At 48.4% G+C, this 12,899-nt stretch overlaps 1 protein-coding gene and 1 non-coding gene across 3 annotated transcripts in view; one reads left to right on the top strand and one right to left on the bottom strand.

Moving 5' to 3' along the window:
* The window catches only part of Ehhadh (enoyl-CoA hydratase and 3-hydroxyacyl CoA dehydrogenase), a 49,647-nt gene that overhangs the window by 20,002 nt on the left and 16,746 nt on the right, over positions 1-12,899 (top strand). For both annotated transcript variants that reach the window (XM_036204146.1, XM_036204147.1), the window contains exons 5-6: positions 7,478-7,589; positions 10,790-10,894. In XM_036204146.1, the coding sequence (XP_036060039.1) occupies positions 7,478-7,589; positions 10,790-10,894 (217 nt within the window). The remainder of the gene's footprint in view (positions 1-7,477; positions 7,590-10,789; positions 10,895-12,899) is intronic.
* Positions 6,861-6,966, bottom strand: LOC118594371. Its single transcript, XR_004946360.1, has one exon. It is a non-coding gene; the product is annotated as a U6 spliceosomal RNA (small nuclear RNA).

Here is a 12,899-nt window from a genome sequence, read left to right as displayed (position 1 = left end):
AAGCCCAAAATCATGTCCGGGAGCATAGAATCTCAAACCCCAGGTCCGACCTTTGTACCATTCAGCTAGAGATGTGGATTTTTTTCCTTCAGTAGTGAAGGTTATGTTTAGTACGTTACACAGGGAGGTATTCTGGCATCCCGTGACATGCTTACCCTTAGGTGCAAGGTCATCTGGGTGGCAAGGATGATGAACCGGATAAGGGCCCCTGGCCGGTTCAGGATAAGTGATGTTTCCCCCTACTCAGATCCAATCCCATGTAGAGCTAGGTTTCTAATATGTGGTTCCAGTGGTTTCGCATCCCCAAGCCTTACAGTATAGGGATTCTGGTCCCCCACACCTATGAATCTCCCCTCTATTTCTACCATCTCGGGGGGCATACATAGAATGACAAATAATTGAGGAGGCATCTCCTCTGGGGGGTGGCGCATCCCTGAGGCCTTCCATCATTCATTTTCCCTTCACTTGTTATGGGGAGTTCGCTACCGGGTTCCTTCCCCTGCAAGTCCCAGGTGTCTAGTCTGGCTGCTAACTGACAGATATCTGACTGGAGTGTAGGCCACCAGGTTCCCAGAGGGTAGTCCGCACAAGACACTGTCCACACCATATCTCCTGTCCCAGATATCACTTGCCAAGTTTGTGGTAGTGGCCGGTGGGGGTTTGTCTGGCCGGCTTCTGCGGCTAATGCAGAGCTTGAGGGGATGCTCAGTCTGCTCCACAGTCCAGTCCAAATCAGCATCCAGGTCAGGGGCAGGGGCAGGTTTGAGATGGGAGCCATGAATCCATGCAGCAATCCTGTACACCTTGACTGCTGTCGGGGTGGTCAGCAGGACTTGGTATGGTCCCTTCCACTGGGGTTCCAAAGTCTGATGCTGGTGTCTGCGGACGTATACAAAGTCCCCCATGTGGAACTGATGGGCAGCGCTGTCCCCACCGGGTTGGTGCACAGTGGACAGTTGCTTCCACAGTGTATGCTGGACAGATGCTAAGGCTTTCAGCCTGTCAGACATAGGGGAAGGCATGATTTCTCCTTGCTGGATGGCTAGGTTCTTAACTGGGGGTGCACACCCAAAGAGCAGTTCAAAGGGGGTAAGACCCATGAAGGAAGGGGTATTCCTAGCTCTAAAGAGGGCATACGGTAGGAGCATCGTCCAATCTCTAGAGCCAGTCTCCATGGTCAATTTGGTTAAGGTCTCCTTAATGGTCCTGTTGGTTCTTTCTACCTGTCCTGAGCTCTGGGGTCTGTATGCACAATGCAGCTTCCAGTCCATCCCCAGTATTTTTGTCAGTCCCTGACTTACCTGGGCCACGAACGCTGGGCCATTATCTGACCCAATTACCTGAGGCAGTCCAAATCTTGGGAAGATCTCTTCCAGGATTTTCTTAGCGACTATTGCGGCAGTCTCCTTTTTGGTGGGGTAGGCTTCTACCCATCCTGTAAAGCTATCTACAAACACTAGCAGGTACTTTAGGCCATACTTATCTGGCTTTACCTCGGTGAAGTCTACTTCCCAATGCTGGCCAGGGTGGGTTCCTCGTAGCCTTTTTCTGGGGGCCAGTTTCCCAGGATATGCATATACCTGCTGGCAGGCCCAGCAAGCAGCTTCCACCTTCTCTGCCATTTGTTTCTTCTCAGATGGGGAGAGAGTCTTATTTTCTGTAGTCAGCTGGATCAATTTTCTGCTACCCAAATGGGTTAATTTGTGGATCCTTTCCAGAGTGTCTTTCAGAGGTTCCGGGGGTGGAGCCTCTTCAGGAGCTGAATCCTCCAGAGTCGAGGCATGACTGGCCAGGCTCCTTGGATCACGGAGGGCAACCTCCTTTGCCTCTTGATCGGCCTTCCTGTTTCCCGCTGCAACTGGGGAGTTCCCTTTTTGGTTCCCAGGGCAATGTATGATGGCCAGCTCTCGGGGTAACATTACAGCCTCCAATAGGGCCTCAATCTCTTTTTCATTTTTGATTTTTTTCCAGCCGATGTTAGTAGCCCTCTCTCTCTCGATATATTGCCCCATGCACATGCGCTGTTGCGAACGCATACCGGCTGTCAGTATAAACTGTGGCCTGTTTTCATCAAAAAGGACGAGGGCAGGTGCCGACAGGAGTGCCTTCTTCAGCGTCTCGAACGCTATCTGGTGTTCCTCTTGTCAGACAAAGGGGTTCTAGGAACTCCCACAGTTCCCACAGTTGACAGCTATCCAATGGGGCCGGGATGTTGGCCACCGTTTTCTTTTGGGCGTCCGTCAGCCATCTTTTTCCTCCTTCAAGAGAGTAGCCGAGAAAGGTGACTCGGTTCTGGCAAATTTGTGCCTTCTTGGCGGATGCTCTACATCCCAATTTTGCCAAGGTACCCAGCAGTTTCTCTGTCCCCTGCCTACAGGCATCTCGATTGTCAGTTGCCAGTAGGAGGTCATCAACGTATTGGAGGAGAGTGACCTCGGGGGGGTGTCTATCGGAACTCTCGGAGGTCCCGAAGCAAGGCCTCATCAAAGATGGTTGGAGAGTTCTTGAATCCCTGTGGGAGCCTGGTCCAAGTTAACTGCCCTGTTCTCCCTTTCTCGGGGTCTGACCATTCAAAGGCAAAAAGTGTCTGAGAGTCCGGGTGAAGGGGCAGGCAGAAGAAAGCATCCTTCAGGTCTAAAACTGTGTACCAATTTCATTCTGGGGGCAGCGTACTTAGAAGGTTGTAGGTGTTGGGCACTGTGGGGTGTATGTCCATTACTCAAGTGTTTACTTCCCGTAGGTCTTGGACCGGTCTATAATCATTAGTTCCCGGCTTCCTTACCGGCAGGAGCAGAGTATTCCAATCCGATTGGCATGGTCTTAGTATGCCAAGTTCTAGGAATCGTTCTATGTGGGGTTTGATGCCCTCTCTGGCCTCTCGGCTGAGGGGGTATTGTCTTACCCCGGGCCGGAACTGCTGCGGGTTTTAAGGTGACCACAACGGGTGGCTGTTCTACTGCCAGTCCAGGTCCCCCCATCTCTGCCCAAGCCTCCGGGAACCTGCAGGTCCATTCTTCATTTCCCAGTCCTGTGGGGACCATGGTCAGTTGGGCTGCGGGGATGGTGGTCCCTTATAGCCGATATTCCTCTGTTGCTGGGAGTTCTAGAGTGAGGAGGCGGAGGTCCCCGACCATGGGATGGGCAAACTTTAATTCAGGTCCTTGGGTGGTGAAAGTTATTTGGGCTCCTAATTTTGTCAGGAGATCCCTCCCCAGGAGAGGCGCGGGACAGTTAGGGAGGACCAGAAAAGAATGTTGCACAGTACCTTTCCCCAAGTTGACTGTTCTCTGAGTGGTCTAGGCTCTCTCTCTACTACCGTTGGCCCCTTGGACCAGAGACTTGCGGGAAGATAGTGGCCCGAGTGGTTGTTGTATTGCTGAAAAGACTGCCCCCGTATATACTTCAAAGTCGACTGGGGTCCCCTCCACTTCAAAGGTTACCCGGAGCTCGGGGAGGGGTTCCGAACCCTGACTTCCTCAGTCCTCAAGGGCCAAGACTGACCGGCCTCGTCCTCTCTGTTTTTTGGGGCACTCTCGGGCCCAATGACCCTCTTCCTTGCAGTATGCACATTGGTTAGACTTTAAAGGTGGGCGACCTCCTTTGCCTCGAGGCCCTGAGTTGTCTTTCACTGCCACTGCCAGGATCCATGATAAATTTCAATTTTGCCGCTTCTCTCTTTGTCTTTCCTTTTCTTCTCTCTCTTTTTCTAACCTAGCTTCTTTTTCCTCTGCAGTTTCTCTTTTATAATAAACTTTTTCTGCTTCCTTGACTAAATCTCTCAAACTCAGCCCCTGCAAACCATCTAATCTCTGTAACTTGCGTCTTATGTCTGCAGCTGACTGTCCTATAAAGGCCATCGCTACCGCCCCCTTCTGTTCTTCAGACTGTGGATCGAAAGGCGTATACCTCCTGTATGCTTCCATGAGCCTTTCAAGGAAGTCAGAGGGGGTTTCATCAGGCTCTTGGAGAACCTCACCTACCTTGGCCAAATTAGTGGGCCTTCTGGCCGCCGCACGGAGACCCGCCATTAGAGTCTGGCGATAGAGGGACAGATGCTCCCTACCTTCCGGGGTATTAGGGTCCCAGGTTGGTTGTCTCAGTGGGAAGCGCTCATCAATCAGGGTGGGGAGTTGAGTCGGTCGCCCATCTGGCCCGGGGACTAGTTTCCTGGCTTGCAGGAGAATGCGCTCTCTCCTCTCTTCCTTAGTGAAGAGGATCCTCAGGAGCTGCTGGCAATCATCCCAAGTAGGTTGGTGGGAATACATGATGGAAACTAAGAGACCTGTTAATCTGGAGGGGTCCTCAGAAAATGGAGGGTTTTATTTTTCCAGTTATACAAGTCAGAGGAGGAAAAGGGCCAGTATTGGAAAGCAGGCATGTCACCCCTGGCCCCATCATCAACCGTTCTCCCAATGGGGCACAAAGGCAGTGTGATAGCCTGCGGTGCCTCATCTGGGGGCCTTGCTCTCCTCTGGTAGATTCCCTGTGGTGGACCCGATGGAGAGACCAAGACAGACTCGGGCCCAGTCTCTGCTTGAGGTCGTGGTTCGAGCCAATAGGGAGGCGGTCATGGTGGGAAGTCTAAGGCAAATGAAATGAGGTCATTCTGAGGTTCAAGTAAGGGGGGTTGAGGAGGGGATGGAGTTGGTAATCGAGTCGATTGGGAAGGCTTTGTCGCGAGAATCGGGGCAGAAGTTAGTGAAGGTGCTGTAGGAGCAGTCAGGAAGGGTCGGACCCACTTAGGAGGGTCAGTCACCAGATCCTCCCATACCCAAATGTAGGCCTGCTGGTCCGGGTGTCCGTGTGAACCTGGAATGAAAAATCTTTTGTTTGACTGCCCTGATTATATTAAGATCAAAAGTACCATCTACTGGCCACCCGACTCCGAAGGTGGGCCATTCAGAAGAACAGAAAGTCTCCCACTTTCCCTTCCTCGAACCGCCAGGTTCGACATGTGGTCCGTCACTGCCGACCAGTGAGATAGGGTTAGGGACATTGGGGTGGAGGCAGACTGTCCCATTCCAAACAAGTAGAAACAGACACAGAAGGACACAAAAATCGAGACATAACATACAAACAAGACAAGCCGGCAAAATGGTAGGGAAAATGAAACCAAAAGATTGTCTATTGGCCTGGGCCATCTGAAAAATCTCCTAGACAAAAGGGAATCAGACGGGGCCCCTGTCCCAGGTTCCCCACACTCCAGAGCATCCTCCAGAGCTGCAGCCTGTGGGTTCAGGACATGTCTCTCTCCCACCGTCCAAGGGTCCTCACGGGCCGCTTGAACAGCTGCTTTCCTGCCGACTCACCACCGTCCTTACCAATCTTGGTGGGACCTCCAAATGTTAGGGTCGGCATCCAAAACAGAGAGCTTCACTCCAATATCGGGTCACAAAAGAAGCTTTATTTAGCACGAGCTCATGGGCCACCAGCACGAGAAGTAACTGGTGACCCCGAGTCTAAGGCTCGCAGGCTTTTTATGAGGTGGTTCTGTCAGGGCAGGGGAGCAGGGTCATCCAGATTGCAGACATCTGGATGCCAGATGTCTCCGAGGTCTTTCTCAGAGTCTGGGTGGGTAAACGAATTCCAAGCTTATCTAGCAAGGGGTTATTTTGCAAGCATTCTTCTCAAGCAATTTATCTTGCAAGCACAACTGCAGGCAGTTATCCTGCAAGCATCCTGTTAGCACAGGGCATGGGGGCAGAGTGCAGTATTTTCCACTGAATCTACAATTAGCAGAGTTAGTGGGGGGGGGCCTTGTTTCCCTTACAATGGCCTTTCAATAGGTTCCCTCCAAGATCTCTGACTTTACTGGCCCTGGGTAGCCAGCTAGGTTTCCAGTAGCAGAGATGCCTTCCCTTTTGTTGAGCAGGTCTTAAGTCCAACTAGAGAGCTGTTGGGTGCCACTATTGCATCCATGATACTTGCTACGGTTCATGATCATCATGACTCGATATTTGGTTGCTTGCCTCCTTTAGAAGCTTGTACTACCATGAAAACTAGTCCTTAGGAAAGAGGCTTTCAGGTCAGTTCCAGCTTCACAGCCTCTGGGTCCTGTTTCTGAAATATCTGGTGTCTTCAGCAATAGGGACCTTCCCTTCCACCTTTGGGAAGCAACCAAAGATAACAACAATATTCTGTAGTGTTTGGTAGTCTCTTGGACAATCCTGACCAACAACTCAAACAGAGACTTCTCATGTCTGGTGTTGGGGTTTGTGTTAAATTGTCTATGACTCTTTTTTTTTTTTTTTTTTTTTTTTTGGTTTTCAAGACAGGGTTTCTCTGTAGCTTTGGAGCCTGTCCTGGAACTCACTTGGTAGCCCAGGCTGGCCTCGAACTCACAGAGATCCATCTGCCTCTGCCTCCCAAGTGCTGGGATTACAGGCATGTGCCACGACCGCCCGGCTTGTCTATGACTCTTGTGGGTAACATTGTCAGCCCAGATGGGAAAACACCATTTAATATGTACACATAGATACAGATTCATATGTGTTATGTGTAATTTTTGGCAGAGAAATAATAGTATGATGCTTTATGACTTTTTTAGACATCTGTGTATGTGCATGTATGTATGTGTTGGCATTTGGCCTGCGTGTATGTCTGTGTGAAGGAATCAGATTCACAGGAACTGGAGTTGTAGACAGTTGTGAGCTACCCTGGGAATTGAATCCAGGTCCTTTGAAAGAGCAGCCGGTGCTCTTAACTGCTGAGCCCCCTTTTCAGACATCTTTACGATTAGTTTAGCCTTCTCTCTCTTTGTTCTGTTTTTTTATCTCCTTCCCCCTTCCTAATTAAAACTCCCCCCGTTTTCCCCATGTCCCCCTTCAAATCACTTGTACCTCAATGTTCTCTTCTCTTTTGAAAATAGAGAACGCTTCATGAGCAAGTGTACCATCCTTGGCAGCTCCCAGGCTAATCATCTCTGTATTGTTCCAGTTTGGGCGTGTGTGCTGCCAAAGTGAGCACCCGCCTTTTGATTATAGTCATCCTGGTGGGCATCACTTGTGTTTCATTGTGGCTCACATCTACATCCCTAGTGGCGGATGATCCTGAATGCTATTTACTACTTGTATCCTTTCTTTGGGGGATTGTGCATTCAGATAATCAGCCCATTATTAGTTGGTTGTCCTTTTCTTGTTAGGTTGTGAATGTTCTTTGTAGAGTGGAGGTTCGGGAAGTTCTGTATCGCTCTCTCCCTCCTCTGGATGTTCTGGTGCTTGCAGGGACCTGAAAACTGCAGACTATCTGGAAGGGGTACTTGTAGAGTCAAAGGAAAGAAATGTGCCCAAGCAAGGATGTGTGCATACATCAGCGCTCTGCTCATGTTATTAAATGAGACAGGAGACACTGTGTGCCGTCTAGAGACGGTTGCTGATTTCAGTGAAGCTGTTTCTTATGGTGTAGAAAGTCCTGGGCACACTAAAATCTCAACGCATTGTCTCACTACGGTGGCCTTTCTGCCTTTAATGTCTTGCAGGCTCGTGTTGGCTTTCCAGAAGTCACACTGGGAATTCTTCCTGGAGCCAGAGGAACCCAGCTTCTCCCCAGACTCATTGGAGTTCCTATTGCTCTCGACTTAATTACCTCAGGTTAGTAGAAACCTCAGCTATGATTTGAATCAATGTGGAGAATGAGACCAGCGTCTAGGAAGTCTGGTCTTGGTCATTTGCTGCCCACACAGGTTCTAAGGAGGCTATTTTAATTTCTTTGACTCTAAATTTTATCGTCTGTAAAATAGAAACAATAATTTTCCTGAGCATTTCCTAAATGTTTCCACGAAGAACCCATGTGAGAGTACTAAAGGAAAGTACATGCACAGGGCCCCTCTGTTTGGGGGTCATGTTGTAGTCTGTGTTATTCATAGACTGCATATTCATGTAGGAACCATAATAATCAGACCTGGTTTAGAAAGTTGAATGTCTGGGGCTGTGGTGTAGCTCAGTTGGTAGAGTGCTTGTCTAGCATGTGTGAACCTGAGTTGGTTCCTTGACACTGCATAGGTATGGTGATTGGTGACTATTATCCTAGCACTCAGGAGATAGAGGCAGGAAGATGTGGCTCATCTTCAGCCATATAGTGTGTTCACGGCCAGCCTTAGCTACGTGGGAGGGAGAGAATGAAGGAGGAGAGAAGGGAGGTGGGCAGGCAGGCATAATATCCAAAAGAATTAAAACTAGAATTTTCAAGTTTAGGTACCAATGATTGAATTATTCATTTTCAAGGCATTGTGATGATAGTTTAAATAAAAGTGTTTCATTTTGAGTGGGGAATATGAGCCAAACTCTTGACTTTCAGTTGAGGTGAGGCTGGAAGACAGGACATGTACAAGTATTTACTCCAAACAAGTGTGGTTAATCGTGGGCCGTCTTTCCTGTAGGATGGTAGCAGTACCCACCAGAGGGTGACGTAAAGATTGTGTGGGTTACCACAGTGAGCTTAGACATGGCACGAACTCCTGTCCCTTAGCTCCAGTCTGATATTGTTGTTTCTGTCTTTTCCTAAGAAAAACTAAGATGAGCAATAAACATAGCAAAGTCTAAAACTCATTTATTGTAATGAAAAGTTGTGTTAGCGTGTCGTGAATTGGTCATCGTTTTAAAATTATTTCATTCAGAAACCTTCCTAAGGTTCCTGGCTTTAATCTCCACTACAGCAAACATTGACAGATACCACATACATAAATAGTAGCCTTTGGAGTCCTTCACAGTTTCTAAAAATGTAAAGGGAGAAAAAATGTTTAGATTCAATAATAGATCCATATGCTCTGATTAAAAAACTGACAGGAACCGGGCGTCGGTGGCGCACGCCTTTAATCCCAGCACTTGGGAGGCAGAGCCAGGCGGATCTCTGTGAGTTTGAGGCCAGCCTGGGCTACCAAGTGAGTTCCAGGAAAGGCGCAAAGCTACACAGGGAAGCCCTGTCTCGAAAGAAAAAAAAAAACCTGACAGGAAAACATAGAAACCAATAGTCTATATGAATTAAAAATAGCTTTGCTCTTTTATATGAGGTGTGTGAAAGGAAAATTAGAAAAACTAGATGTATTGAATTGAAATTCACTCAATCAGGTTACACATCGTTTAATGACAAGTATATTTCAAAAGAATGTGAAGTATTTGGAGTGATTTCAATTTCTTAGGAGAATGCTTGTAATTCCACATTCTGCAGAAATTCAAAGCACGTGAGACAGGTTAGTTCTTCAGCAAAAGACAAAACAGAAGGAGAAGTTCAAAGTAAATAACCATGGTGGGAACTGAGTTTGCAAGCCCTGAGGTTTGCGGAAGTTAGCCTGTGAGGAAATTGAGGAAATTCATCAGGAAGGCAAGAGCACCTTGAGAAAAAAAACAGGAAGGAAAAAGAGAAGTAAAGGAGCTCAGGTTGGTCTCTGCCCACAGCACTGATTCACAAGCTGCCGCTGTGAAACTCTGAGACTGACAAGTTTTGACGTGTGTAGCAAAGGCCCCTGTAAATCAGCAGGTAAGCTGGCACAGGAATCACACACTGTCCTCTCAAGTGGACAGTGTGATTTGGTGTCCCAGGTTGGCTTTAAAATGGCATCTCAGGAAGGTTCCATGAAGACATTGGAATGTTAAGTTTGAGAAAAATTCTTGGAGAAATTTGGGAGGACACATGCCAGAGTTGACCATGTGAGAGGTGCTCTCAGCTCCAGTCACTTTGGGGTCCCCTGCAGCTCATCATCCAGCACCTTTGGGTTACAGCCTGCTAGACAGGGGTCCCATCTACACTGCCCAGGAGAGGACAAAGCCACAGGGGAGGCTTTGGGTTCAGTTCACAGGGCCTTGTGTTTATTCATTAGTCGTTTGGAGCAGAACTGGACCTTTGTGAAGGCGCTGGTAACTGAAAATGCCCCCATGATATTCTGAGACTCAAGAGCTTGGCAACAGCCAGCCCCTCCCATGGGCAACTCACACTCCCCTACCTTGTTGCCCCAGAGATTTCTGTAGTGCCCAGATTTCATTTTCTATCCTTGGTCTTTCTGCTCTGCCCAAGCAGGTTCACGTACACTCACCCAAGCGTTCTTATACAGAGGACACTTGACACCATTCGCCTGCCCCACACTCCTCACTGGATGAGGAGGTCTGGAAGGCTGTTGATGAAGCAGTTGCTGAGGAACCCTCCCTCAGCAGAGCACTGATGCCACCAGGCTTGAGGTTAGGGGCCACACTTCCCTGCCAGGGCCTTGAAGGAGCAGTCCTCTCAGTGTGTCTGCTGCCTTCTCAGCCTCCACAGGAAGCAGGGCTGCACAGCTTGCCCTGCAGAGTCCACAGCCCGAGGCAGGGGTAAAGGAGACAAAACTGTCCATTTCTCCGATGTAATTTCCACTGTACTTTGCAGAATGCCAGCTTAATCACCACGGTCTCTCTGTTCAGCCAACTAGCCCTGTATTGGGGACTGTTGATCAGTACTTTCCTGCTATGTGGTAGGTACAAAGTAGACAGCCCTGTCTGTCTGGTGCTACTGCTTCTATCACAATGCAAAACTCAGCCAGTTCGCATACCTCCAGAGAGATTTACAGAGAGCTCTGCCTCTGTAAGTATCTAGAGACCACTTTTCATTTATCGAATATTCAGGATTACTATGGTAAACATAATTACCTCCATTTATCAGGGATGTAAAAAACAAAACATCAATTACAGCCGTCAGGCTGATCTTATGCATTTTTCTTACTAATCGGTATATCCAGGAGTGGCCACCTTCACTGCTAGAGAGAGCAATCACCCAGTTCGTCCTCACATTGGTCTTTAGCTTAGTTTATTTCCTTCTGTTTCAGGAAGACATATTTCAGCAGGTGAAGCGCTCAAGCTTGGCCTTCTGGATGCAGTTGTGAAGTCAGACCCAGTAGAAGAAGCAGTCAAATTTGCTCAGAAGATTATAGGTAAACAATAATTTAAAAAATAGCACAAGATTGGGAATAAGTTAAATGTGCTTTCTAATGAGGAACTCCCTTGTTAGGGTCAGCGTCCAAAACAGAGAGCTTCACTCCAATATCGGGTCACAAAAGAAGCTTTATTTAGCACGAGCTCATGGGCCACCAGTGCGAGAAATAGCCGGTGACCCCGAGTCTAAGGCTCGCAGGCCTTTTATGAGGCGGTTCTATCAGGGCAGGGGAGCGGGGTCATCCAAAGTGCAGACATCTGGAGGCCAGATGTCTTTGCGGTCATTCTCAGAGTCTGGGTGGGTAAACGAATTCCAAGCTTATCTAGCAAGGGGTTATTTTGCAAGCATTCTTCTCAAGCAATTTATCTTGCAAGCACAACCACAGGCAGTTATCCTGCAAGCATCCTGTTAGCACAGCATGATGGGCTAACTTTTCTGGTATGGGGCGTGGGGGCAGAGTGCAGTATTTTCCACTGAATCTACAATTAGCAGAGCTAGTGGGGGGGCCTTGTTTCCCTTACAGTGGCCTTTCATTCCCCCCCTTTTTTTGTGCTGACCTTTAATCCTAAAGGTCATTCCCTGGTATAGGATGATATCTTTGTCTTAGGACCATCATTTTAACCCTGTCTACTTGGGAACGGACAAAGCCTGAAATCCGATTTAGGACATATGGTCCAATCATTAGTACTAGGAGCAGAACAATTAGAGGCCCAGTGAGGGCTGAAAGCAGGGTGGTCATCCAGGGTGACTTTTCATACCACCCCTCTAACCAGCTTTGGGAGCCTCGTAGGGATTTTTCCCTTGTATCCAGTCTCTCCCTGAGTTTTATCATCGATTCCCTTACTACACCTGTATGATCCGTGTAGAAGCAAAACTTTTCCTTTAGGGCAGTGCACAGACCACCTTCCTTTAAGAACAGTAAGTCCAGTCCTCGTCTATTTTGCAGGACTACTTCCGATAGCAAAGGTAAAGATCTTTCTAGGGCAGTAACGGAGGTCTCGATTGCTCTCAGGTCCTGTGCTGCATGCCCAATATAGGCAGAGGGCCGGGACAAGGAAGAGGGACCCATTTGTGGTTGTTATGTTCTCTGTGTGGGTGCAGAGGGGTCTCCCCGAGGTAGGGGTACATCCTAGACAGGTTCCCAGGCCAGTCACTTCGGGCAAAGTTAACATATGCTTGGTCCCCCAATCACAGCTAGCTGAGGTATTGTAAGTGAAACTTTCATTCATAGCCATCCCCTCATAATAAGGAGGGCTGAGCTGAAGGCAGATCCAGCAGGACTCAGTGAGATTGGGATAGGTTGAATTCAAAGCCTGATATCCTCCTTTGATTAAGTTTATAAGTCTTTCTCCTGTCCCTAGGCCTGGGGGAGTTGTTGGAGGGCCTGAATGTTTTTTGGGTGTGAGGGGCGAATATCAGGCTGATACATTTTAGGCGTGGGCCCCTTTTGGTCCGGAAGGAAAGAGTTTGGGCCAATAGCCGGGTGTACTAGTATATTATCCTTGCTTAGCCTTATCTTAAAGAGAAGCCCAAAATCATGTCCGGGAGCATAGACTCTCACACCCCAGGTCCGACCTTTGTACCATTCAGCTAGAGATGTGGATTTTTTTCCTTCAGTAGTGAAGGTTATGTTTAGTACGTTACACAGGGAGGTGTTCTGGCATCCCGTGATGTGCTTACCCTTAGGTGCAAGGTCATCTGGGTGGCAAGGATGATGAACCGGATAAGGGCCCCTGTCCGGTTCAGGATAAGTGATGTTTCCTACTCGGATCCAATCCCATGTAGAGCTAGGTTTCCAATATGTGGTTCCAGTGGTTTCGCATCCCCAAGCCTTACAGTATAGGGATTCTGGTCCCCAGCACCTATGAATCTCCCCTCTTTTTCTACCATCTCGGGGGCATACATAGAATGACAAATAATTGAGGAGGCATCTCCTCCGGGGGGTGGCGCATCCCTGAGGACTTCCATCATTCATTTTCCCTTCACTTGTTATGGGGAGTTCG

This window comes from Onychomys torridus, chromosome 12 (genome assembly GCF_903995425.1).
Source record: "Onychomys torridus chromosome 12, mOncTor1.1, whole genome shotgun sequence".
Taxonomy (NCBI): Eukaryota; Metazoa; Chordata; class Mammalia; order Rodentia; family Cricetidae; genus Onychomys; species Onychomys torridus.
The sequence above is the reverse complement of the archived record's forward strand: the minus strand, read 5'-3'. Positions and strand labels throughout refer to the sequence as shown.